General features: G+C 34.6%; 1 protein-coding gene across 1 annotated transcript; it reads left to right on the top strand.

The window, feature by feature from the left end:
• Positions 1-221: 221 nt before the first annotated feature.
• On the top strand, positions 222-27985 carry TASL (TLR adaptor interacting with endolysosomal SLC15A4). Its single transcript, XM_007493606.3, has 3 exons — positions 222-1086; positions 21547-21595; positions 26744-27985. Exon 3 carries the CDS (start codon positions 26759-26761, stop codon positions 27659-27661), a length of 903 nt encoding a protein of 300 aa, XP_007493668.2. The 5' UTR covers positions 222-1086; positions 21547-21595; positions 26744-26758; the 3' UTR covers positions 27662-27985.
• Positions 27986-27996: the final 11 nt, after the last annotated feature.

The raw sequence follows: 27996 nt of genomic DNA, 5'->3' as shown, positions 1-27996 counted from the left end.
ATTTAATGATAATATTTATGTAGTATTTTAATTTTATGACATTTTTTATAAATATTATCTACTTTTGTCTGCATATTAACCATGGTAAATAGGTGCTATTATTATCTCCATTTTATAGGTGAGGAAGCTGGGTAAGGTAGAAGTTAAGTGATCTGTCCAGAGTAATATAACCAGTAATTGTCTGAGGTCATATGTGAACACTCAGGTCTTCCTGACTCCAGACCCGTGTCTTCCATTGTGGTATGCTCTGGGGATGTAAATAGAAAAAGCAAGATAACTCACTTAAATGTGGAAAGACATCATCTATGGAGATTGCAGCTTTAATGAGGTTGGAAAGATTCAGAAGTCTTGAAGTTTCATTGAAAAATCTGATTATCATGCATAAAAGGCACCATAGCGGGGTGCAATGGACAGCCTTGGAAGACAGTGGTAAGTCCCATGTTAGGACCTAATAATCTTTTATTTTACCAGAAAGATTAAAATTGGTGACTCCTAGCTCCCTCATGATCTGAGATCATTCCTACCATGATTCCAGGGGACCTAGCCCATTACCACTGGGAAGCAGAGGATAGACTGTACTTGAATTGATTAACTTAACCTTATTCCACTTGGATGTGGTGCTATTATTTATGTTTATTTCTCCAATGGTTTGCCTTTATGCTTTTTTAGATGAATTTTAGTACTGATGGCTTCTCACATAATGTTTTTCAATACACCATTTTAGCAAGCATCAGTTTCATAGATGAGTTTCATTTCATTTTACCAAAAAGAGGAAGAAATACTTTTCTGTGGCTAGATTTGTCTGTCAGTTGCTGCTCTCTCAGCCACCCACGAACTGGTCCTTGGGACTTCCCACTGTTGCTTTAACACAAATCAAAATTAGACACCAATCACTAGTTCCATGAAGGCAGTTGCAAAAAGAGGAGCAATAAATATACTGAAAAACTTGATTTTTTTTTTTTAGCAAAACGCCATCTCAAGGAAGATTTGCAGACATTTAGGGGTGAAAAGAGCTACAGAGCTTGCTCCCTCCACGGTCAATTGCTGTGTTTCCACTGTGCCTCAGGAGCAGTTAGGCTGGAGAAGGTAAGAAAAAAAGTGAAGCAGCAAGCATATTGCTGTTACTGTGACAGTTATTAGTTTTTTCTCACTCATCCTTTTATTTTTTAAGCACTTATTTAATATAATTTAAATCTAAGCCTTTGATAAGGAGAGGCAAAATGGTGTTGGGGAAAGAGCCCTGGGTGTAGAGCTGAGGGGTTCAAGTCCTACATTTGGTATTTCCAATGTGATTGACAAAGCACTTAAGCTCAGTTGGCTTGCATTTTTCATCTGTTAAATGAAGAGATTGGACTAGAAGGCTGCTGAGGTCCTCAATGGCTACAGAACCATGAAATTTGTCTTGGACCTTGTTTTCTTCAGTGGTACGTGAATCTTTGTGACCTAATTTTGGGTTTTCTTGGCAAAGATATTAGGATGATTTGCCATTTCTTTCTCCAGCTTATTTGACAGATGAGGAAATGGAAGCAAATAGGGTTAAGTGACTTGCCCAGAGCCACACAGCTGGTATCTGAGGCTGGGTTTGAACTCAGGTCTTCCTGACTCCAGGTCCTGAGCTCTATCCTCTGAGCTACCTTCTAAGGCAAATATAAACTGAAGGATTGTGGAAGAGCAAACATTTATCCATTCCATTGGTGCAATGAAGGCTAATTTGACCAAACATAGTTTAAAAAAATCTTAAGACACATCTCATACTTTCAAAAGTCCTCAACCAGTTATCCATAGAATGCGTTTGGAGGGAAGGAGAGGTTGGGAAAGGGACTTATTCAAATTACTATATTAAATTAAATATTAGAGAAAAGTATGTGTATTTATGGGTGTGTGATGATGTGGTTTGGCCTAAGACATCAATAGGATTACTCAACATCTCGTTTTCCTTTGCATGTGTGTTATCTGGCATAGTTCTCCAAATTTACCCTATTATCATTATTAATGTAATGATTTAGTGCCACAGATGACTTATTAAACATTGTCTATGCAATAATTTCCTGTGGCCCTGTGCTTCCACATATTACATTTAAAGAAGTTCTGCAAATTCAATCAAGAGGTTTGCAGGGATTGTACTTACACTTTATTTTGGTTTAAGGGACAACATTTTAGTGAAGGAGCTAGGAAGAGTACTGAACTGGAGGTCAGGAGATCTGGCTTCTCTTTCTACCTATCTGACCCTTGTTTTAATGGCATCTGTTCAGTGAGGAGACTAGATGAGACTATTTATTTCTAAAGTCTTTTCCATTTCTAGCATTCTATGATTTTGTGTTCAATCCCATCAAGCCTATGATTTTCAAGAGAATGACCATAATATTGAGATTATAGTATGGGTTAAAGTACAAGGTTCCATAATCCTGGGTAATTTTGTCTTGAGTAGAATGCACTGTTGTGATGATGTTTGTTTATTAATACGTGTGCATAGTTGAAGTTATCTGAGTTGAAGGAAGAAAAACAAGTGCTTAAATTACTAACCTAACTTGGAAAAAAAAAAGGCATTTGTATGTACAGGTAGATTTATGTGTGATTTGGTGAAAAGACCTACACTTATTTTTTCATTTTCCCTCCATTTGTGTATTTGTGTGTCATCTTGCTCTAACTGGAGTTAGTGATTTTTCTCTTTCTATAAAAGCTATTCCATAAAAATGTATCTAATGCCTTCAAGTCTAAGAATTCTTAACCAGAGGTAAATGATGTTTGATTAATGTGAAAATATGCTTCATGGACTTTCTGAATGATCATTTATGGATACACAAATTTATTAAATCAATTTTATTTGATCCAAGTAAAAAAAAGATTTGTGTAATTGTATATAAGTAATCATAGCACATTCAAACCCATAAATGTTGAGGGTCAAACATTTGAAATAATTTTATTTGTGCTTTCTTGAATTTCTGTGGATATTTACAGTAAGTTACAGATTTTGAATACTTTTTTCCTTTAAAAAGTAGATGGCAATTGTCAATTGAAATAAATTATGTGACTACCTTTCATTTTTTTCTTTGATATCATATTTGATGGGAACAGAGAAATGAATTTGCAACCATGCTTTTATATTTCTTAAGAAACTAAAACAAAAAATTCCTTGAATGATCCATCTCAGGATAAAACCACAGGTGCCAAGAAGGTTCTTGTACAAACTTTTTATAGTCCCTCTCCTTTATCTACATTATATATTTAGGTATAATTGTTTTAAAAAAATTAAGATTTCTAAATATATTTTCAAATTCACTGCTATTCCACTATTTTAAGAAGGACTCAGTGAACAGGTTAAAGTCATATTAGTTTTCACCCATAGGCAGCAATGATCTGGTCAAAGATTACCCAGAGATTGCTCCATTACTTGACTGAATTGATGCCAAAAATTAACATTTCAATTGTGACTTAATAATCTAAGTTGTTATATTAGTTGATTACAAGTTAAGCAGTTAAGTGAGCAAATCTTGCCTTTTATTATGTTGATTTGGCCTAAAGAATGATTCACTTAGTAGTAAATATTAAGAAACTACTATGTGCCAGGCAGGTAATCAAGGTTTAAATCTTTAGCATCAGAAATGGAAATATAGGCGCTTACCAGAAAATCCATCTGGAAATGACATGAGAAGTAAAAACAAGACATAATCTGTAGTATATAAAGTAAATTGTTATTTCCATGTTTTAGCAAAATATCCTTTTAACATAAAAATAAGAAAATTAAGTTGCTGAATTAGCAAAAAAAGATAGTTTCTGTTCCTTTTTGGAACTTGAATAAAAATCTAAACCACATTTTAAGGAAGTTCTTGGAAAACTGATTTAATTTAAAAAAAAATAGAAGTTGTGCAGATTCTTATGTACTTACAAAAGAGAAAAATATACTCCCATAATTTTAGCTATTTTTTGAACTACTTATTGTTGAACTTTTGAAAGTATATTTTTAGTTTCAGCTATGCTTCACTATTTCTAGGTTGTATTTAGTGGACTTTTTAATTATTGAGTGCCAAAAAAACAAAAACAAAAACAAAAACAAGGTCCTATGTTACTCTTGGAATAAATTTTTAACTTTAATGACTTAAAATTCAAATGAGATGGAGAAGAAAATCATTCCAAGAATCTTTTTGGTATTTACCAGTTTATCATCAAAATGTCACCAAGATACAATCTCAGCAGAAATATCTCTTCTTACCAATCATTTTACATCTATTCTACTTAGATAAGTTCCTGTTTTTAGACTCAATATTTTTCTGTCTTTAAAAATGAAAATAAATATAATGTATACAAAAACCCTTGTGATTTTTTCTCATACTACTTTTATTCATCTTCTGTCAAGTCTACTTGTATTTCCAAAATTTGTACTTCCCTCTCCGATCACTGAGATGCTTGTTGTTTGAAATAATATTCTCTCTCATTTTTCTTCTACTGCTTCTCTACAAGTCTCTGGGTTTTCACCCATTCTTTTCTCCTCCCTTCCCCTTTTAGAGGAAAAAAATTACTCTCTTCCTTGCAGAGATTGATTTTGTCCCTCTCTCTCTATTATGCAATCGATACATTATTCTTTATTTTTACACTCGTTATTTCTTTCTTCCTCTTAGCCTAGAAACATGCTTATCTCTCTCTTCTCTTTCAGTGTTAAAGTTATTAAAATAGTAGTTTGTATTTGTTTCCCTCCAGTTCTTCCTGATTTATTCCCCATATCCTTTTAATTTGGCTAACTTTCCTACCACTTTAGTGTAGCAGTTCTGTCTTAGAGGTTCCAAATTATCTCTTTATTGTCTAGTTCAATTGTTATTTCCCAGTCCTCATTCTCTTCCACATAACTAGATCATTGAAACTAGATTTTTGTCCTCCATCATGCTCTCTTTTTCTTGGGCTTCATTCACAATACTCCTTTTACTTCACTTGCCACTTTGATTCATTAATGACTCTTTGGATCTGGTCCTTCAACAAAGTTTGATTCTGTCCAGTTGACCCTTTGGAGCTGGCCTCCAATCAACCTTTCTTGCCATACCTTATATTCTTCTCCATCAAGTACTGTGTGTCCCTGCCAAAATAGACCACTAGTTACATTCTTTTCTATTCCTATGTGTCTTTGTTCATGCTGTCCCCATGCCTGAAATGGATTACTGTTCTTATCTTTTCAACTTCTTTGAAGTTCTTCCCTTCCTTAAAACCCATCTCAGTTGTGATTTATTCTATGGAATATTTTCTGTTTCCTCTTCCTTATTCTCCTGCCAAAAGTGATCATGCTCAGCACTTTAATGAATCTTTACTTTACATTTATTTACTTCCTTGTATCACAGTTGTTTTATGCATATATTATATGCCTTCTTTTTAGGTTGTAAATTCCTTAATGGCAGAAGAAGTGTTTTATGTTATCCTAATAGAAAGAATGGAGAGATTTGTGTGTTGGTAGTTAGAAAAGTTCAATATGGGCTGAATGACAAAGGTGAGATAGTGATGTAAAGTGGAAAGGCAACTGGATCTAGAATCAGAAGATGTAGGTTCAAATCTTCCCTCTGTCACTTATTATTTATAGAACTTGGGGCAATTCATTTGACTTTTCTGAGCTTCTGTTTCCTCATCTGTAAAAGAAGAGGTTTGGATTATATGACCACTAATGTCTTTTTCTGCTCTTGACCTATAGTCCTATGATCATAGCTATTCATTAATGTGTTGATATCAACTTGGAGGGAGGTCTTGAGCAGAATATCTTAGGCTATGTCCTTGCTTCTCTTCTTTTTAAAATCTTTAAATCAATACTTTTTATGAATAATGTTATATATATTAAATTGGCAAATTATGCAAATCTAGGAGGGTTACCTAACACATTGGATGTTGGGATTCATAGATTCTAGCAGTTGAGAGTTATAGGCAGAATCTAATAAGATAGCATTTCATAGAGATGATAGCTTATATTTATAAATTTTTTTATTTTCTCACCAAGGTACATGAGTCCATGGGCATGTAGTTGAATGAGGAGCAAGATTCAGTGGACTAAAAGCCAAATATATAACAGCAGTGGGACATGAGAGATAAAACAACAAAATCTATCTTGAAGTTCATTAAGAGGCCCACAGGATTTAAAATGAGGAAAGTGACAGTCTCACTTTTCCTGGTCAGATCACCTTTAGAATCAATAAACATCTAGAATACTAAGTTAGGTTCTGGATGCCATGTTTTAAGAAGGCTATTTACAAGTGGAAACATATCTAGATTGAGAAAATGATGCTAAAGGAGACACCATGAAGAGTATACTCTTTGAAGAACAAAGGAAAGGACTGAGGATATTTAACCAGAAAAGAAAACTTAAGAGGAAGGAAACAATAGCTACATTCAAATATCCACAACATCCTCACATGGAGGAGGGACCAGATGTATGCTTTTCCCTAAGGAAAAGGGGGTATGTGAAAGTGGCAGAGGAATGGATTTCAGTACAAGTTAAGGAAAAACTTCTTTACAATTATGGCTATCCAAAAAGCAGAAGGGACTACACTGGAAGGTGGAGGTGGGAGGAGGATGTTGGTTCTCCATCACTGGAGATCTTTAAGTGGAGATCACATGTTCACATAACAGAAATATTTTAGAGGGGACTTAGGTACAAGCCTGACTAGATAATGTCTAAGATCACTTAAAATTCTGAGATCCTATGATTCTTATTCAATTTCTGTATCCCCATCACCTAACATGGTACCTGCCTAGCCAGTGTTATCTGTTTAAACTGAATCATGACTTTCTACCTTACTTGGCCAGCATCACTATTGAGCAAAGACAACTGATGTACTTAATTTCCTTGGCCTGGACTCTCACAAAGTTTCATCTTTTTAATGGTCCAGGAGTTATTTAGAAATATTAAGGGGTTATTCACTTGACTGTTCTCATTTGGTCATTTTAGAGTACCATTCTGTGAAGGATAATCTTATTATTCAAACTGTAGGGGTCTCCTAATTTCTTAGGAGATCATAAGTGCCAGCTGGGTGAAGATTGTTGCTCTTCAGTCTAAATAAATCATCTGAACTCTTTCCCACAGGAGGTCTAGCCCTCAAGCCACAACTCTATCTACTGTTCTATTAGTTATAACAACATACCTCCTCTGGGATCTGCAGAAAGCTCCCCTAGGGTCCAAGTATTTTGTGGGACAAAATCCTCTCCAAACCATAGCTCCTGAACTACCATCACTATATTTTTTACTTTGATCAGTCATCCAAACAACACAATCAGTTCCTAAGGGTATTTAATTAAATAGCAATGTAAATAAAGTATAACAGTATTCTTTTATCTTAGAACTTTTCAAGTGATTTTTTTGAAGCATCTTCTCTTTCTTTTATTTTTTTTTTGCACATGGCTAATGCAGAACTTTATTTTGCATAATTATACATGTTTGTATGAGATGATTTAGAATTCAAAATAAAATAAAATTAGATTTAATTTAAAAAATAAAGCAAGTGAATCATTAACTTAGAATTTCTCTTGTGAGAGTCAAAACAAATCATTCACTTTTTCTTCTTTGCCCAAGCCAAGTAGGGGCAACTTTAAGCCATTGTTTGTGTTCCTTTTCCTGGCAGTTACTTGACTCTGCTCTTAAGGCAATCAGTCCAAAAAAAGAGAAGTCTAAAGAGAACCATTTCCTTTTCTTTATAATCTAAACTTAACATGCTTCAAATAAAATGAGATTTTCCAAATACAAAGTAGAACAGAAAAATATTATATGTAAAATTGTGAACTATGGATTACATACAGCTTCCTTTTAGTTATAAAATAATGCCAACCTTCAACTTAAAAAAATATTCCTACTCACTGATACCTTCATAAGAATTATAAAGGAGGAATTATAAAGGAGAACACCCAAAGGGATGCATACACAGGAAACATGTGACTTGAACATATGTATTTGTATCCTCAGGACTTAGCACAGTGCCTAAGTGATTAATAAATATTGGTATACTTGACTGGCACTTCCAGTTCTGCAAAGCTAGTAATGTTTTCTACTAATTGAATCTTGCTCCTCTCTGCCAGACTTGTTCAAATCCAGGGGTTCTTCTGTGCTGATCCAAAAGGGCAACTGTTCAGATCTCTTTCTCCAAACATTGCTCTCATTCTGCCTGACTATCCATTAATTTATTTTCAGGATAACCTGTCAAGGATATAAGTTCCTGGAGGGCAGGGATAGTTTCATCTTTGTCCTTTGTATCCCTACTTCCTGGTACAATATCTCCCACATGGGAGGGATTTAATCATTTTTTTCAATTGCTAATTGACTGATTTAACTCTTTTAGCCACTACTGCTATCCACTGGGAGATACTATCTTTGAGTGATTCTGCTTTGAAGAGAAGCTATGGCTCTTTCAGATTACTATCTTAGCTTGCTCTTCTTTTGTTTTTTATGGCATGCATAGAGTCCTCAGCTGAGCTACTTCTCTCTTCAGAGCCACTTGGAATCAGAGAATCTGGGTCCAAATCTTGCCTCTAACATTTATTACTTTCATGAATATTTATTTTTGTGACCTTGACCAAGGCAAATAACTTCTCTGGGTTTAAATTTTCTCAAACAAAATGAGGGGATCTAATGACGGCCCCTGAGGTTCCTTCCGAGTCAAAATCTATGATGGGTTTTATAATCTACTGCAAGTTTTCCTTTTCTTTTCTTGAAAAGCAGGTAAAGGTTATAGTCGATCAAAATTCTCAATCAATGGCCATAAAGCACTCAGCCAAACAGCTCCAAAGTTCTCTTCTTGGGCTGCCTGCCTAAGAAAATGCAGAATCCTTGTGTGAGATTATGTCTATCCTTCGAAATCTTAGAACTCTTTTTTGAGTACCTCTTAACTGAACTCTTGTGTCTCCCTTTGGATCTCTCACTTCAACTGTTAACTAACTTGTAGACAGAAGCACATTTTAGATTTTTAAGACTTTTTATACCCCATTTCTGAAGTAGATTTCCCTAGGGCTCTGTTTCGTCAAACAGCAAATGGATCAAGAGGCACTGTAACAAAAAATAAACAAACAAAAAAACGTGTTTCAACTTCTCAAACTTCACCTTAGCATTTAAATAGCAACCACTAGCATTGAGAAATTCTGTGAGGCTTTTTCCCTTTGTCTCATTTTTGAACTTTGTGCCATGCTTGGAACATTCTCCTCTTCTCTTCTCTGCCTCCTAGTTTAACAGACTTTCTTCAGATTTTATCTAAAGCCCATCTTATGCCAGAAGCCTTTCCTGCGCCTTCTTAATCTTCATGAGATTACTACTAATTTATCCTTTATAGAGATAGATATAGATATCTTCTTTTTGTTTAAATCCTTACCTTCCATTTTAAAATTGTATTGGTTCCAAGGCAGAAAAGTGATAAGAACTAGGCAGTGGGGGTTAATTAAGTCACTTGCCCAAAGGCTCACAGCTAAGAAGTGTCTGAGGTCATACCTGAACGCAGGACCTCCCACCTTTAGTCTTGGCTCTCACTTTACTGAGCCTCCTGTCTCTCTCTTATATCTTCTTTATACATGGCTGTTTGCATGTTGCTGCCTTTATTAGATGGTGAGCTCATTGAAAGCAGGGACAATTTTTTGCCTTTATTTGTCTTCCTGTCTCTTAGCATTGAATTTGATACCCAGGCGTCATTTAAGGAATTCTAGTTGACTGACATGTTTCTCCCAAACATCCTGTCACATCCTGTTACCTGATCTTTGCCAGACTTTTCTACATCTATAAGAAGTCTTTCATTTCATCTTATTGCCTTTCTCTTTGACTGTCCAGTCTTTGGAATAAAAATTGAGAATAGTTCTCTTTTAAAAATGACCACAGAAGCACCAAATCTCAGAGTTAGGAGGACCTTTGGTGACCATCTAGTTCAGTATTATATGTGAATGAAAATTCTCACCATCATGTACCTGGCAGTAATCATCTAATTTTTGTTTGGCATTTTCTAGCGAGGTGTTACCCACTTACCTGGTAAGTCCATTTTACTTTTGGATAGCTGTAATGATTAGGTGGCACAGTGAATAGAGCGCTCTCCCTGAAGATGGGAATACCCAAGTTCAACTCCAGCCCTAGATAGTCAACTAACCTTATTTACCTTAATTTCCTCATTTGTAAAATGAACTGGAGAAGAAAATGACTAACTATACCAGTGTCTTCACCAAGGAAACCTCCAGTGGGGTCCCAGAGTCAGACACAACTGAACAATAGAGGTTAGGAAATTTTAATTTAGGAAATTCTAGATGTCACTCTGGAGTCCTGGAACCTACTGCTCTTAGTGAGTCAGACATCTCAGGAACTGGGCAGAATAACAGGTTAAAGTGGTAATCTGATGGTGGCAAGCTAAAAAACCAGGATTCATATTAATTCTGCCCTTGGGAATTTTTGTTATGAAACATATGGATGACTAATTGTTATTTTCCCAGTTAGAGAAAGATATCCTCTAACAATAGCTAGGGTTTGGGAAATGCTGCCCCTTCATAATTATGCTTCACAGTTAGCACAGTGCCCAAGACAAACAAGTGCTCATTTAATGTTCACTGAGAGCTTTTCTATCTCATGCTGTGATACTCATACATGAATTGACCACAGAAAGTTATGAGAGAGAAAACCAGTTCTGTAACCTTAATAAGAAATGGGCTTAGATACAGACAGCAGTCGCACCCAACCAGTGATAGAGATTAGGAATAGGACAGTTTGATTGGCTGCTAGGAATATTGAATGCATTTCTTTATTCATTCCCCCATCACCTTGCCTTCATTTCTTGTGACTTGGGAAGAGAAAACATCTTGAGTTGCCATTCAGAACTTCCTCACCATTCCCAGATGTGCATGGGCACATCTGTGGTCTCTGGCTGCTCCTGCCACAAGGTTGGCAGGAGAAGGAACTTCTTGCCTTTTTTTCCAGTGGTATTTCTAGATTAACCATATGGACTTAGCTTAGCAGGGGTGTAAACTACTGCCCTCCATAAAATTCTTAGCCCAGCCCTTCCCTGACCACAAATGGTATCCATAAAAATGCAAATATACTAGAGGAAGTGAGGCAGCATAGTGAATAGAGTATCAGGTGTGGGGTTGGGAAGACCTGGATTCAAACCTGGATTCAGATACTTCTTAGTTGTATGACCCTAGGCAAGTCACTTAACTCCTAGCCCTTGCCTAGCCCTTACCTCTATTTAGAATTAATAGTTAATATCTGAAAAAGGACTAATTTCTCAAATATATATAGAACTAAGTCAAATTAAACATATAATTTATATAATTTAATATATTAAAATATGTCATTTTCCAATTGATAAATGGTCAGGAGGTGAACAGGCAATTTTCAGATGAATGAATGAATCAAAGTTTCTATAGTCATATGAAAAAATGCTCTAAATCATTCCATAAAAGAAATGCAAACAACTCTAAGGTACCACCTCGCAACAGTCAGATTGTCTAATATGACAGCAAAGGAAAATGATAAATATTGGAGTGAATATGGGAAAATTGGGACACTAATATACTGTTCATAGAGTTTCAATCTGATCCAACCATTCTGAAAAGCAATTTGGAACTAGGTTCAAAGGACTCTAAAACTGTTGACCCATTACTAAGTCTGTATCCAAAAGAGATAAAGAAAGGGAAAAGGAACTATTTATACAAAAATATTTATTGCAGTTCTTTTTGTGGTAACAAAGAATTAGACATTGAGGGATTGTCCATCAGTTGGGAAATAACTGAACAAGTTGTGGTATGTGATAATTATGGAATACTATTGTGCTATAAGAAATCATAAGCAAGATGATTCCAGAAAAATCCAGAAAAAGACTTACAGGAACCAATGTGAAGTGAAGTGAGCAGAACCAGGAACACTGTACACAGTGACAGCAACATTTTTTGATGAGCAATTGTGAATGACCTAGTTATTCTCAGCAATGCAGTGATCCAAGACAATCTCAGGGACTCATGATGAAAAATGCCATTTGCCCTCCACGGAATAACGAAGGGAATCTGAATGCGGACTGAACATACTATATTTCATTTTCTTTCTTCCTTCTTTTTATTTGAGACCTCTTCCCCAAAATGACTAATATGGAACAATATCTTACATGATTACACAGGTAGAATCTATATCAGATTGCTTACCATGTCAGGGAGGAAGGGTCAGAAGAAGGGAGAGAATTTGGAACTCAAAACTTAAAGCAAATGAATAAGTTGTTTGTACATGTAATAAAGGAAAAATATATATAATTTTAAAAAAGAATGGATATTTAGTATTGATTCTCAAACGGAAAGTAAGTGTTTTAAAAAATGCGATTGTACTTATAGGAAGGCTGAACTGGAAAAAAAAAAAGCAAAACCTCCCACCTACTTTTATGAGACTAAACAGAATACTTCTTGAAACACAGTAAGTTAGTTATAGACTTGACTCTTCTATAGATCATATTTCATATGCCAGAAGACAGCTGCCATCCTCTTTTCTCCTCTGGTTTGTTCAGTTTATCTTCTTATTGCACGAACTCCACCTTTTTTGTTTTCCTCTGTATTTTTTTCCACTTCTATCATCTTTGTTATTTAATCAAACTTTTAAATCTATTACAGACTATTTTTATGGGGTGGGGGTATGGTTTAAGTTATAAGAAGTTGGGGCTGTAGGCCAGGGGCAAAATACATCTCATGAAATCTGAAAAGGATGCATTCAGACTATCAGTATCCTTCATAAAATGTGACAATCAGGATGGACCACAATAATATAAAAGTGGACTGACCATCTCAGAGTACAGAGGTACAATCCTAAAACTAAGTACTAAAATTGTGACAATGCAGCAGATAGTTTTATTTATTTTACATTTTCTTCTGTTATCAGTTTTTTACTTTGTTCTAATATTTCTTTTTTTTTATCATGGAGATACAGAATTCTCCACTGTATTTTTCAGTGTCTCCTAATTTCACATGATTTTGCCCCTTCTAGGTGCAGCTAGATGTCTCAGTGGATAGAAAGGGAGACATGGAGATCAGAGGTTCTATGTTCAAATATGACTTCAAGAGACTTCCTAGCTGTGTGACCCCGGGGAAGTCCCTTATTCCCCATTGCCTATCCCTTACCACTTTTCTGCCTTGGAACCAATACTTAGTATTGATTCTGAGACAGAAGGTAAGAGTTAAAAAAAAAAAAAGAGTTTCCACCTTTTGTCCTAAGTTTATTCTCATTCCAATTTTTTTCTTCCAGATTTTTTATTTCATTGGTTTATTTCTTGTTTCAATTCTTCCAAGTACTTTTGTAATTGTAGTGGCAAAGCCACTATTTTGTCTGAGACTTTATTTGAAACTCTCCTACTCCTCCTCTTCTTCCTTCCTACTAAGTATTGTTTCCAAGGCAGAAGAGCAGAAAGGGCTAGGCAATTGAAGTTAAGTGACTTGCCCAGGATCACTCAGGTAAAAAGTATCCAAGGTCAAATTTGAATGCAGAACCTCTTGTCTCCAGGCATGGTTTTCTAACCACTGAGCAACCTAGTTGCCCCTACCAGTGGGTTTTTAAAAATTCTTCTTGGGTAGGATTAAAGTAGAAGGAGTGGTTGAGAACCATTTCTATTTAATTTTCTTTATTATTGTTCCTTTTGGTGCAATTTTTTAACATTAATTGTGTGTTTGTGGAAGATATGGATTCTTTTATGTCCTAAAATGCTTTTTTCAGCTTGAGATTAATGTAGCCTAAGATTACTTTGGTTATCTTGGCTGTCCCTGTTGACTTAAACTAAGGGTTTGGTCCATTGATCATTCCTTTCAACCCATATCTTTATCAGATGAAGTGCTCTCTTTGCTTCTCCTGTCTTATACTCTGAGTCTAATTTTTTAAACCAAGAAAAAGGATTACATATTTATTTTTATTAAAGCCCATCCTAGTAGGTTCAGTCCACTGTTTTAGGCTATCTAGATATTTTTGAATTCTGACTCTGTCATTCCTCCATAGTTTGTATTACCTATTAATTTGACAAATATACAATTTTTACCTTTATTCAAGTCACGGATCAAACATGCCATACAATACAGTGCCAAGTCCATCTATAGATCCCTAGGTCCCTCTGCCTTCCTTCTCCCAAAATGGCATTAAACTATGAATGACCACTCTTTGGGCCTGACCATTCTTAATCTATTTAATTTATATTATCCTCTAACCCAAATCTCCCCATCTCTTTATATAGAATGGTGCAAGAGATTTTGTAAAACAGTTTACAAAAATTAAGGTAAACTATATATCTATGGCATTCTTCAGACCCAACAGTTTAGTAACCCTAGCTTCCTACGTGTCAAGTCCCAGTTCAAATTTCACCTTTAGTAGGAAATCTTTCCTGATCCCCCTAATACTAGTAATTTCTTTCTGTTGATTATTTCAATTTTATCCAGAATATATCTTGTTTTTATACAGTTGGTTGCTTTCTGTGCTCCTCATTAGGCTGTGAACTTCTTGAGAATAGGGTCTTTCTTTGCATCCCCAGCATTTAGCACATTTCATGGAACATTTTTGTTGTTGCTGTTCAGTCATTTCCATCTCTCTGTAACCCAATGTGGGGTTTTCTTGTCAAAGATACTAGAAAAATTTGCCACTTCCTTCTCCAGCTCACTTTCCAGATGAGGAAACAGAAAAACAAGGTTAAGTGACTCAGCTAAGGTCACACAACTAGTAAGTATCTGAGGTCAGATTTGAATTCAAGAAGGTGAGCCTTCCTCACTCTAGGTCAAGCATATAGGATGTACTTAATAAGTGTTTGTTAATTGAGTGACTGAAATAAAATTGATCTCATATGACTTGTTCTTGATGAAGTCAGGATGGCTCTTAGTGATCACCTCTTTCTAGATTCCTTTATATAACACATTTTTAAATTTTACTAGAATTTGAGATTGTTGACCTATACCTTGAAGGCTCCATTTATCTTTCAATAAATATTGTTATATATAAAAAATATGTCTATATACATATGTACCTCCTCCTATTATTGTATTACCATAGCTGATTCTTTTAAGATTCATTCTAATAGCATTAATCATAAAGCAAGCTTTGTTTTATCACTCATATGGTCTTTGTTATTTAGCCAAACTTTAAAATCAATTACAGTAGACTTTATGGGCTATGGTTTAAGATCCAAAACTTATGGGCTCTTGGCCAGGGACAGAATGCCTCTCATGAGATGCAGAAAGAACTCATTTTCCTTGAAACTTGCTGATCTCATCAAGAGGACTTTAAACTGACCATGAAGAGACAGAGAGACAGAGAGAACTGACCATGTAATTGGTAAGCTGAATGCCATATGATCATAGGGGAAAGAGGACTTAGAGATGAAAAACATTTTAAGAGATAATTCATCCAACTCCTTTATTTTCAGGCAAAGAAACTGAGGTCTATAGAAGGGAAGTAACTTTTCCAAAGTTACATAGGAATGTAAGCAGCATAAACAGCACGTGAACACATGTTCTCTGACTTCACATTCAGTAATAATAACAACAACAATAATAATAATAAAGTAAGGGTCCATTATTTGTCCCTCTTCCACAGCTTTGGTTAATCTCAGTCAACTACAAAATGCCAGATGTCCATTTTTGGCACCAGTCAACTCCCAGCAGTTTCTTTTGCTTTGAATTTTCACTTTCACAACAGGTGTGTGTGTGTGTGTGTGTGTGTGTTAGGGGAACCCAGATAAATGGGGTCACCAGATGTTCACTTATATCTGCAGTTTCAGCCCTCAATAGTTGATCTTGAAACAGATCTCCCACAGATAGCTGATCCTACTGTAACAATAAGTACTTTAAGATTTACAGTGTACTTTACATATGGCCTCTTATTTGAGCATCAGTCCTGGGAGGAAGGGGCCATAATTAGCTCCGTTTCGCCTATGAGGAAACTGAGGCATACAGATGTTCAGTGACTTGCTAAGGATCACATATCTAGTAAGTATCTGAGGTTAGATGTAAGTTCTTGAAAGCAGGGATTGTCTTTAGGCTTTCTTTGTATTCTTAGTGATTAGCACAAAGCTTGACACATAGTAGATACTTAATAAATAGTTACTGAATGAATGAGTCACTGATATCAGGTCCAGCATTCTATCCACTTTGCTATCTAATTGCTAATACTGTGTCAGCACCTTTGGTCCTATGCCACATCTTTTCTCTGCTAGGCTAGGTGCCAGCAGTTATAATACACAAAGTTGTCATAACATTTTATTTATTTATATAAAACATGCGGCTAATTAATAAGGTGTGCTAGGAATTTTAAAACAAGTAAGTAAATGCGACTTCATAGGTATCACTGACCCTTGACAGGATGCCACTCATGACTGGAGAATATCAAAGGGTACACCTTGCTAAAAAGCAATAAATTAAATAGTTGGGGCCATGGAGGGTCATTGTGAGAGACAGAGACAAAGAGAGAGAAATAGAGAGACAGAGAGATAGCAGAGGTACAGAGAGAGACAGAGGCAGAGCACAATATGAAAAAGCCATGCACCCAAGAGGTAAGGTTTTGGTGTGGATAAAAATAGGGGAAAATAAAGGGATCCCAAGTCTATATGGATCACTGCACTCAATGGAGAAGTCTAATATAGGTTACAAACATTAGAGAGGAAGGATTTAATTTTGACGAGGGATTTCAAGCATCTGAAATAGACCAAATGAGAAGTTCTACTTGCCTTGTGGATATCTTTACCTTTAGGACCTAGAATTGATATCGTATATTGAGCATCTTTCTACTACCTACCTTGAGGCGATGCAAGACATAAGTTAAAACCTAAATGATAAGTGATTTTTCCACAGGGCTCTGTGGAAGGGAGCATAACAAACCAAAGAGGCTGAGGAAAGTGAGCCTAATGCTTTTCATTAGAGACTGGGTTTCTCTAAGACTAGAACTGGTTCCATCACTGAATGCTTGAGTACAGTGAGAGGATTCCCTTAGTGAGGGAGTAGAGTAAGATTGAACCTGTTTTCTTGGGTCCAGCCATGATTCTTACTGTTCGATAGATTTAGACTAACATCCTATATGCCATATATACCATGATGATCTCAAAATGGATACACATTCTGAATATAAATGATCACTTCATAAAAAAAATTAAAATCAAAAGAGAAGACAGCATGGCATAGAGAATAGAGGCCAACCCTGGAAACTGGAAGACCTTCATTCCAGTCCCACTTTTGAGATATATTGGTTAAATGGTCCTTAGGAAGTCACTTAAACTTTCAGTGTTCCAGGCAATTCTATGACAATAAATTACAGAGAAAGTACCAGCCTGACTTGGTAGAGGGAATTTTCTCCTTCAGGAGTTCCCTGTGCCAATGACATCAAGTCCCTATCCATAAAGGAGAACTGCAAGAGGTATCTTTCCCAAATTCTCACCTAACAAGTGATAGAGGAAATCCTAAAGGACAAATTGGACAATTTTGACAAGCTAAAATCAAAGAAATTTATATAAATAACATCAGGAAAGATACAATGAGAAAAATTGTAAAATATTTTCATCTAATATGATATCCAAAATATATAGGGATTTAATATCAAAGTCATTCTCCAACAGGCAAGGAGGTGAACAGTATCAAACTACAAACGACCACTTGAAAACAGATTCCAAATCACTAATAATAAGAGAAAGGCAAATTAAAACAACTCTCAATTTCACCTTACTCACACTCTGCAAATTGGCAAAGATGCCAGTAGTGAAAACAATCAGTATTGGAAAGGTTGTAGGAAGAAAGATACACTAAAATATCATTGAAGGAATTATAAAGTGATCTGACCATTTCGGTTATCAATTTTCAATTATGTAGGTGGTCTATACATTTTCACTTAGTGATTCCACTAATGAGAATATACCTGAAAGGCAGTCAGAATTCGAAACCAAGGTCCTGGTGAGACATCAATAGAAGCTGGAGTGACAGAAAGGCAGAGACATTAAGTAGGAAAATAAAAAGGCTTTAGATCTAAGATCAACATTCCACCTTTTGGGAAAGATCTGATACTAGAAAAGCTCATCTGTGTATGAAAAGCCAGCAAAGATAATAGTTGCAACTCACAAATTGCCTTTCTACCTTTGACCCTAGCCAATCATCTGGCCAAGACCCCAAAAGAATTTTGATAATTATAATGTCAATTAAAATTAGAACAGTTTATCACCATAGTACTAAAGCAGTACAAACAAAAGAAGGAGCTAGCTTTGAAATAGGAAGAATTGTCCTCAGAGATGATAGATCCAAGTGATCTACTGTAAGTGACAAACTTTATAGCCAAGTCTCTGAGGAAATTAAAGATGTATTTTAATTGTTTAGTCTTAACATTTTTTATTTAATTAATTAGTATAGAATATTTTTCCATGGGAACATGATTCATGTTCTTTTCCTTACCTCCTACCACCCTCCTCCCGGAGCCAACCTTCCACTGGGTTTTATGTGTGTCATTGATCAAGACCTATTTCCATATTATTAATATTTGCACTAGGGTGATCGTTTAGAGTCTATAACCCCAATCATATCCCCATCAAGCCATGTGATCAAGCAGTTGTTTTTCTTCTGTGTTTCTACTCCCATAGTTCTTTCTCTGCAGGAGGATAGTGTTCTTTCTCACAAGTTCCTCAGCATTGTCCTGGATTATTGCATTGCTGCTAGTAGAGAAGTCCATTACATTTGATTGTGCCATAGTGTATCCATTTAAAGATTTTAAAATAAATCTAATGTATTGTAAGCCTAAAGGTTTGTTGACCTAGCTGAAAGCTAAGTAGTGCTCTTAGCTGAAAAGACCACTATACCACTCAGCTGAGCCTTGGAATGAAGATGTTGAAAAACTAGATGCTCTTTGGAGATCCAACCCAGTGAGTCCAATGGACCAATTCCATACCCAAAGATAAGCTTATTGGCCAAGAAAACTGCTTAACAAAAGAAGCTGATTGACCAAGTAGCTTGCTTGGCTCCAGCTGAATGGCTTGCCAGGGCCAGCTCTGCCACAGCTAAGACCTGGGGAGCAGATGAACTACCTGTTTCATTAGCAAGTAGTAGGGTTAACTCATCATTTGGAAGCACTTTTCCCTACAATGACTAAGTGAGGCTGAGTAACCTTGTTATTTATCCAGCACTGAAACCACACCCACAGTGGTTTTCAAAGAAACAAAAAAGAATATTGTGGGATTGTAGTTTTAGAGTTGAGTTGCTTTGGCCAAGTGTGTTCCCTATATTCATTTCTCACTCTCGTTGTGCTTTAAATGTGTGTCCACTCTTCATCTCCCCTATGCCACTGTGAATGTTGTGTGTATTTGTGAGTGAATAATCTTCTCGTCTGAGGAAAGTGAAAATGGAGGGCAGTGAGACCTGAGACATTTAGAGCTACTGAAACATTCATATGAATTGTTATAAAGTGAAATGAGCTACCCAAAGTATAATATATATAATGAATGTGACAATGTAAATGAAAAGATCAATAAAATAAGCTGAACTGTTGAGTGACAGAAAAACCCTATGATAGTCACAGGGAACAGATAAGCATAACTTTCTGCCATAGTGAGGTGGGGAATTACAGGGACAGAATGTTACATGCATTGTCAGATGTAGTCACTGTATAAGATATTTTGCTTTATTCATTCATTCATTCATTCATTCATTTGTTCGTTTGTTTGTTTATTTATTTATTTATTTATTACAAAAGAGATTCAATAGGGGAAGCTCCCTTTCCCAACACCCCATAATTGTAATAGTTTAAGTGAAAAATATTCCAAAATTTTTAAGTGAATATTAAACATCACTCACGAAAAATATGGACTCCTCCTCCAACAACCCAGTTATGAAAAACAATTTCAAATAGAATAGTAAGACTGAGTATTCCAATATTATATTTCTTTTGAGTTTGTATGTTTGTGATAGTGTATGTTTTCATGATTGTGCTGTTTTAAAAACCCTCAGATCTTTCATCTCATTTATTTAATTGACTTTTTTGCCTCTCCAGCACTTAACAAAGTACTTAGCATATAAATGGTTTTTCTGAATATTTACTTAATTGGCTTTTTTTTTGTTTCCCCAACTCTGAACAAATTGCCCAACACATAGTAGGTACTTAATAAATGTTTGTTGATTGATTTATATTAATTGAGCCTTCCATCTTTCTTATTTTGAATATATGAATTTCCTTTCTCTGTCTTGGTGGAAGCATGGAAGTTAAACTTTGGGCAATTTGTTAAAAAAAATATATGTAGAAAAGAGCTATTTGTTTTAATTATATACTTTAATAAGCACTGAATCAGTGCAACAAAATGAACTTTAGCACTTTTTTCTAAATTACAAATTTGTATATCAGGTTTATTTTGGTTTTCTCTTATCTGATAAAAATCCACACCAAATAAATATTCCAGAACACTTAAAAATCCAGTTCAAATAAAATGGTATATTGGGTTAAACTCTGGTTTGACAGATGAACTGAACTTTATTTAGTGAGCTATTATTATTTTTCTGAAACTTTTTAAAAATGCCATTAAAGAAGTATAGAGAAGTATAATAATGAAAACATGGGTTTCATAACTCTTTAAAAACTTTAAATGTCTAAACTTAAGCAAAAATATCATAACTATGCCAGAATGAACCAACATAATACAACTTAAAATATTTTCAATTGAAAAAGATAACTGCTATATAGTCCAATATTTTCTCCTTATAGATTGATTTTTATAGTATGCTTTCAATTTCCAAGCTGATAAAATAATTGTGCTTATTTCTGCCATCTGCTGGTTATCGTGAGAATTTCAATTCTATTCCAAGCAATTTCTTTTAATTTGAATGTGTTTTTTCTCTTATCAGAAAATACCTATAGAATTTTTAAACTGGAAGGGGCCTTAGGAATCATCTCGTTAACAGGTTGATTTTCAGGTTGAACTTTATTGAAGCTCAGAGAAGTCAATAACTTGCCCAAAGATCAAAAACTAATTTATGGAAAAAAAAACAAAAACAACTAACTTATGGAAGAATGAGGAAGAGAATCTAAGTCCCTGAATCCCTGACTCTGTGCTTCACATTTTTGAAAATAACTAACAGTTATATAGAACTTACTATGTACTAGGTACTTTACAAACAGTATCTTCCTTGATCTTCACAACAATCTTGGAGATAAGTGCTTTTATTATCCTTATTCTACATCAGTGAAAATGGAGGCAAACAAAATAAGTGGCTTGTTCAAGATCACACAGCTAGTAAATGTCTGAGACTGGATTTTTAATTTAGGTCCACACTATATGCATTGTACCACTTTGCTGCTTCTGAATTTATTAGTTAAGTAATGCACTCTAATACATAATATGCCATTGCTATAATCCTTTTATTGCATTATAATGCACTTTTTCTACCTGTAATATTTAAAGTTTCATAATTCTACTTGAAGAATAATTGATTTAATAGAATCCAAAAATACTGCCACCTAATTATGATAATTTTTTGAAAGTAATAATAATAGTTTTCTGATATAGTGTTTAAGAGTTTCTTAAGCACTTCATATAGATTGTTTTTTTTTTTATTTTATCTTCATAATGACCCTATGCTTTTGTTATCTCTATTTTACAGTTTTGAGGCTTGGAGAGAATAAGTCACTTGCCTAGAGTCACATAACTTGGTAAGTATATGAGAAACTATTCTAACTCAGGATTTTTTTACTCCAGGTTCATGCTGTTGTTTACTAGGTCATGTTGCTTTGTTTTAGTTAAAGATCAGAACTACATGGATCACAAACTTTTGAAATTATTTGTGTTCATTCACAAGAACATTCAGTTTTTCCCATCTCTCTTCTTTATGTATTTCAATTATTCCTCAAACTTCTAGGAAAACCACCCCCTCTTCCACTTTTAAAAAATAATTTTTATTTTCTGTCATTCTGAATTGGCAGACAAAGAGACACAAACATTTCTAAACAAAGAACATAACAATAGGATTATATTTGAAACTGGAAATATCTATTACATACCCCTTTTTAAAGTGTACAAAATAAATTCATAGCTATTCTGTTTGTCTCTCTGAACTTCATTTGTCTTCTATGAGTTTTTAAAAATTCAATTTAATTTCTTCAGCTCCTTTCTCTCTTCCCCACACCAGAAAGCACCATCTGGCAAACTATATTGCAATATATATATATATATATTTTTCATATTTCCATTTCTCAGTTCATTCTCTGGAGGTAAGCAATCACAAGTTATTCCTCAACTATTAAATATGTAACTGTGTTTTCTTGGTTCTACTCATTTCACTCTTCATTATCCAATGTAGTTCTTTACAAATTAAAAAAAATCTGGTCTTATGATGCAGTAGAATTCCATCACAATAGTATACTACAACTTGTTCAGACATTCCCCAGTAGATGGACATCCCCTCAATTTCCAGTTCTTTGTTACCATTATGCTGCTGTAAATATTTTGGAATATGTAGGTTCTTTTCCTTTCCCTTTGATCTGTTTGGGAAGTAGATGTAGTTAATGGTGTTGTTGATTCTAAGGAGATGCACAGTTTTATAGCACTTAGGGAATAATGCCAAATTGCTCTCCAAAATGATTGGATCAGTTCACAGTTCCATCATCAGCATATTAGTGTCCCCACTCCTTCACAGCCCCTTCAATATTTGTCATTTTTCCCTTAAGCCACATGGATATGAGATAGTATCTCAGAATTGTTTTGTTTTGCATTTCCCTAATCAGTAGTGATTTAGAACATTTTTTTCACATAACTATATATGACTGATTTCTTCATCAAAAAACAGTCTGTTCATATCTTTGCATTTATTGATTGGGGGATGGACTTATTCCCATGAATTTGACAAAGTTCTCTATATTTTTGATATGAGACTTATCATGCCTGTGAAAATCCCCTTTCCCAGTTTTCTCCTTTCCTTCTAATCTTGGCAACATTTGTTTTATTTGAACAAAAACTTTTAAAATTAATATACTCAAAATTACACATTTTATACCTCACAAGGCTCTCCATCTCTTGTCTTCTCATATGTTCCACTCCTAATCTTAAATCAGATGGATAATATGTTCCCTATTCTATGATATGCCCCTTTAAATTTAAGTCCTATATCCATTTTTATCTTATCTTAGTGAATGGTTTAAGATATTGATCCTCATTTCTGCATAACTATTTTCAAGTTGTCCCAGCAACTTTTACCAAATAGTGATTTCTTATCCCAATAGTCTGCATCTATATTTTTTGTCAACTATAAGGATACTATAATCTCCTACTACTGTTTGCTATATATCTGTTTTTTTCCACTTCTGTACTTTTCTCTTTCTTAGCCAGTACCAAATAGTTTTGATAATTACAGCTTTATAATACAATTTAAAATGTGGTACTGCTAGACCCCTTTCCTTTCCTTTATCTTCTTTAATGAATTATTTTGCCACTCTTAATCATTTGTTTTATTATTTTTTCTAGATCAATAAGATTTTTTTTTTTGGTAATTTAATTGTAGTGGCATTGGTTAAATAGATTAACTTAGATAGGGCTATTATTTTAATTATATTTGCTCTACCCAATCATGAACAATTACTATTTCACCAATTATTTAGACATTACTTTATTTTTATAAAAATATTTTATAATTATGTTCATGGAATTCTTGGGTTCATTTTGGCAGGTATACTCCTAGATAGTCTATTCTGTTACTTTAAATGGAGTGTTTCTGTTTCTTCTTGTAGGACTTTTGTTAGCAATATACAAAAATACTATTGATTTATGTGGGTTTATTTTATATCCTGTTGCTTTACTAAAATGATCGATAGTTTCAACCAACTTTTTAGTTGAATCTCTAGGATTTTCCACCTATACCATCATATCATCTGCAAAAAGAAATAGTTTTATTACCAATTTGCCCATTCTTATTCCTTTAATTTCTTTTTACTTGTATTGCTTTGCTAGCATTTCTAATACTATGCTAAATAACCTTGGTGATAATGGACAGCCTTATTTCACTTTTGATTTTATTGGGAAGGTTTTGTGTTTATCCCCATTATAAAACAAGCCTTATTGATGGTTTTAGGTAGATGCTTCATATTATTTTAGGAAAAAAATCCATTTATATCTATGTTTTCCAGTGTTTTTTAATAGAAATGATTTGTATTTTATCAAAGGTATTTTCTGCATCTATTGATATAACAATATGATTTTTTATTGCTTTTTTATTAACATGCATAATTATTTTAATACTTTTCCTTATATTAAAACTAACCCTTTATTCCTGGTATAAATCTTGTTTGGTAACAATTTATAATCTTTGTGATAAATTATTATAGTCTCCTAGCTAGTATTAATAAAATTGGTCTATAATTTTCTTTCTGTGTTTTGCTCTTTCTGCTTTAGGTATTAGTACCATATTTATTTCATGAAAAGTGTTTGGTAAAACTCCTTTACCTGTTAATTAAAATAATTTATTTAATATTGAAATGAGTTGATCTTTATATGTTTGGTAGAATTCACTTGTGGTTCTGATGCTTTTTTTAAAAGGAAGTTCATTCATGCATGACTCGTTCAATTTCTTTTCCTGAAATCGGTTTATTTAGATTTTTTTCAACCTTCTCTAATAATCTAGGCAATTTATATTTTCTTAAGAATTCTTCCATTTAAGCTTAAATTATTAAATTTCTAGGTATGTAATTGAGCAAAATAACTACAAATAATTACTTTAATCTGATCTTCATTAGTTGTATACTCTTTTCACCTTTAATGACAGGTTTTCTTTACTCTTTTAAAAAATCATATTAACAAATGATTTACCTATTTTCTTTATTTGTTCATAAAACCAACTCCTAGATTTATTTGGTAATCCAATGGTTTTCTTATGTTCAATTTTACTGATCTCACATTTAATTTTTAGGATTTCTCTAGTGTGGTCTTTGGTTGAGAATATTTAATCTTTTCCTTTTCTAGTTTTAAAAAATTGCATTCCCAACTCATTGATTTGTTCTTTTTCATCTTATTAATCTAAGCATTTAGAGATATAATTTTTCCTCTAGTTACTACTTTTGCTTTGTCCTACAGGTTCTGGTATGCTTTCTCATTGTTCATCCCACAATTTTCTTGGCCTATGGAGATTTTATTGGTGCATTCAATTTCCTCCACTTAAACTCTTCTGAAAGTATTTAGAGAATTCCCTGGGACATTTAGAAGTTACACTTTGAATGTTGGAGATAGAGAAAATTATAATACAATAGCAATTATATATGATGGCAACAATATTCTATATTAAAAAACATACTTGACTAATGATTTCTGAAGCACTAAAATTGTAAATGACTTGTCCAAGGTCTTACAGTCAGAATATGTGCAAGGCTAAGTGCAAGTCTTCTTGAAGCTAAAATGGGTTCTCTGCTACTCCATTATGTTTGTCAATTTTACTTAATCTCCTTCATTTCCATATTCAGTTTCCCTGTCTTCATTAATTTCATTTTCTTGACTTTCATACTTATACAGATTTGTCCTTTAACAAATAAAATGGAATGAAATCTATATCTTGACCCAAATTTTCTCTGTAGACACTGGTCTCTCTCATTTTCATTGTCAAAGTTGAGAAACATGTAATTTATATTTATTGTTTCCATTTTCTTATTTCCTTTTTAACCCCCAGCTTTTGTTCCATTCTACCATCCATAAAATACAATATCCCAAGTATTGGGTATTTTCCTTCAATCACTTTGCTCTCATTACAGTGTTTGATACTGCTGACCATTCCTTCCTTAAAATTCTGTCTTCCTTTGATTCCTCAGAATCTATATTATCCTGATTCTCATATCTTGTCGCTTTTCTCCTTTTTTGTGTTCTTTGTTTTCCCATGCCCAAAATCTCGTCTCAGCCCTTTATCCTTCTCTTTTTAATCTTTTCTTTCTCTCCTATCCCTCTCTCTTTGTCTCCTTCTGTCTCTGCCTCTGTCCCATTTGTCTGTTTCCCCCTTCCTTTTTCTCCCTCTCTCTCACTCTCTTTCACTCTGCCTCTCTCTTACTCTGTCTGTCAGTATCTATCTGTCTCTGTCAATGTTTCTGTCTGTCTCTGTGTCTCTCTCATTCTCTCTCTCTCTCTCTCTCTCTCTCTCTCTCTCTCTTTCTCTCTCTCTCTGTCTCTGTCTCTGTCTCTCTGTCTCTGTCTCTCTCTCTCTCTCTCTCTGTCTCTCTCTCTCTCTCTCTCTCCCTCTCCCTCCCTCTCTCTCTCTCTCTCTCTCTCTCTCTCTCTCTCTCTCTCTCTCTCTCTCTCTCTTCTCTCTCTCTCTCTCTCTCTCCCCTTGGAGATCTTGCATGGTTTCCTGACTGCAATAATCTAATTCAGATGATTTAAAAATTTTCCAAACCTAGATCTCCAAGTGTTTATCTATCTTAAATTATAGTTCTGAATTTCCTACTATTTGCTGGCCACTGTACATTTCTATTTGGATGTTGATTGTTTCCTGAAACAACAAATATCACCTTTTCACTAAGTCTGCTGCTCATTCTAACTTTATTCTTTTAATGGTAGCATCATTCTTCCAGTCAGAAAATGCATGATTTGTATTACTTATTGTTGAATTACTATTGGGAAAGTGTTTTATAAACCTAAAAGCACTGGGTAAATGTGAGTGCATGTCAGAAGCAGGATTTGAACCTAGTAGTCCTTGTTCTAAGGTTACCTCCCAATCCATTTAGTTACCATGACTTAAATTTACTTAAAGAACAGTTGTCTTTTATGAGATTTTCTGACACACCAACTAGATACTTTTTCACATTCACCATTTTTTAAAATTTCTTTTTTAGCAGGTCTTTCTAGGAATGCTTTCAGAAGCATATCTCATTGGAATTGCCTACTGGTCTGATAACCACCTGACTTATACTCCTAATGATGAACAAGTTGCTGAGGAAAAGGCAAGTGAGATGAACTCTGCCAGTAGTATTCCCTGTTCATCTGCAGATGAAGCACAAGGCAAAAGTCTTCACTGGACATGCCAGCCTCCTGGAAAGTTTATTTCTTCAATTCGTTCAAGAGAAAACCAACATAGCTGGAAACAAAAAATCTCAGTGCTGGAATCAAATCAGAACCCTGTCTTTGAATGGCAAACTTCTCATGGAGCTGAAGACTGTGGAGACTCCAATATGAGCAGAGAAACATACTTGGTGCCTCCTTCCTGTAAAAGTATTTGCAAGAATTATAATGATTTACACATTGCCGGGGGCCAAGTCATGGCCATCAACCTAGCTGCAACAGATTCTACCTTGGACAGCAGCTTTGAATTTGGCCCATTTTTGAAATCTTCAGAAATTCCTTTGCCTATGGAAGAATCCATTTCAACTCAGTTCAGTGACTTGCCCTGCAAACCTCTTCAAAGGCACTCATCTTATTGGCGAATAACCAGCATCAAGGACAAAAGTATTGTGCCACTTCAGAAGCCTCTTTCCAATGCCATGCTGAATGAATATTTGGAACAGAAGGTAAAGGAGTTATATAAACAGTATATCATGGACACCGTATTTCATGACAGTTCTCCTATTCAGATTCTGGGATCAGAGCTCATCATGACAAGCGTGGATCAAATCAGTCTACAGATTTCCCGGGAGAAAAATTTAGAGGCCATGAAGGCCAAAGATATGGTCATTAACTGCCTCTTACGACTGGTCTCTACTGAAATCAGCACCCCTAGTCTGCATATTTCCCAATATAGCAATGTGAATCTATGAAAAAGATATCATAATTTCTCTTACAGTCAAACTCATAGCTGCATTTTATTTAATTCTTTCTTAAGCTCTATGGGGGGGGGGGACAGGCATTAGGAATATATGGATCAAAACATGGAGTAGTTATGTATATAATGTGAATCAGAGATGTGAACTGAAAGTGAAAAGGATGTGAAGGAAGAATACCAGGAAAGCTATATGAACTATTTTAAAGAACAGCAACTAAACAAGAGAAAAGTAGCAGAAAAAAGGAGAAAATAAATGTCAAGCTTATGTAACATTTCAAAAGAAGAAAAATAAATCAATGGTCAAAGGAAAACAAACAAACAGAATTGTTC

The sequence above is a fragment of the Monodelphis domestica genome, chromosome 4 (assembly GCF_027887165.1).
Source record: "Monodelphis domestica isolate mMonDom1 chromosome 4, mMonDom1.pri, whole genome shotgun sequence".
In the NCBI taxonomy this organism is placed as follows: domain Eukaryota; kingdom Metazoa; phylum Chordata; class Mammalia; order Didelphimorphia; family Didelphidae; genus Monodelphis; species Monodelphis domestica.
The sequence above is the reverse complement of the archived record's forward strand: the minus strand, read 5'-3'. Positions and strand labels throughout refer to the sequence as shown.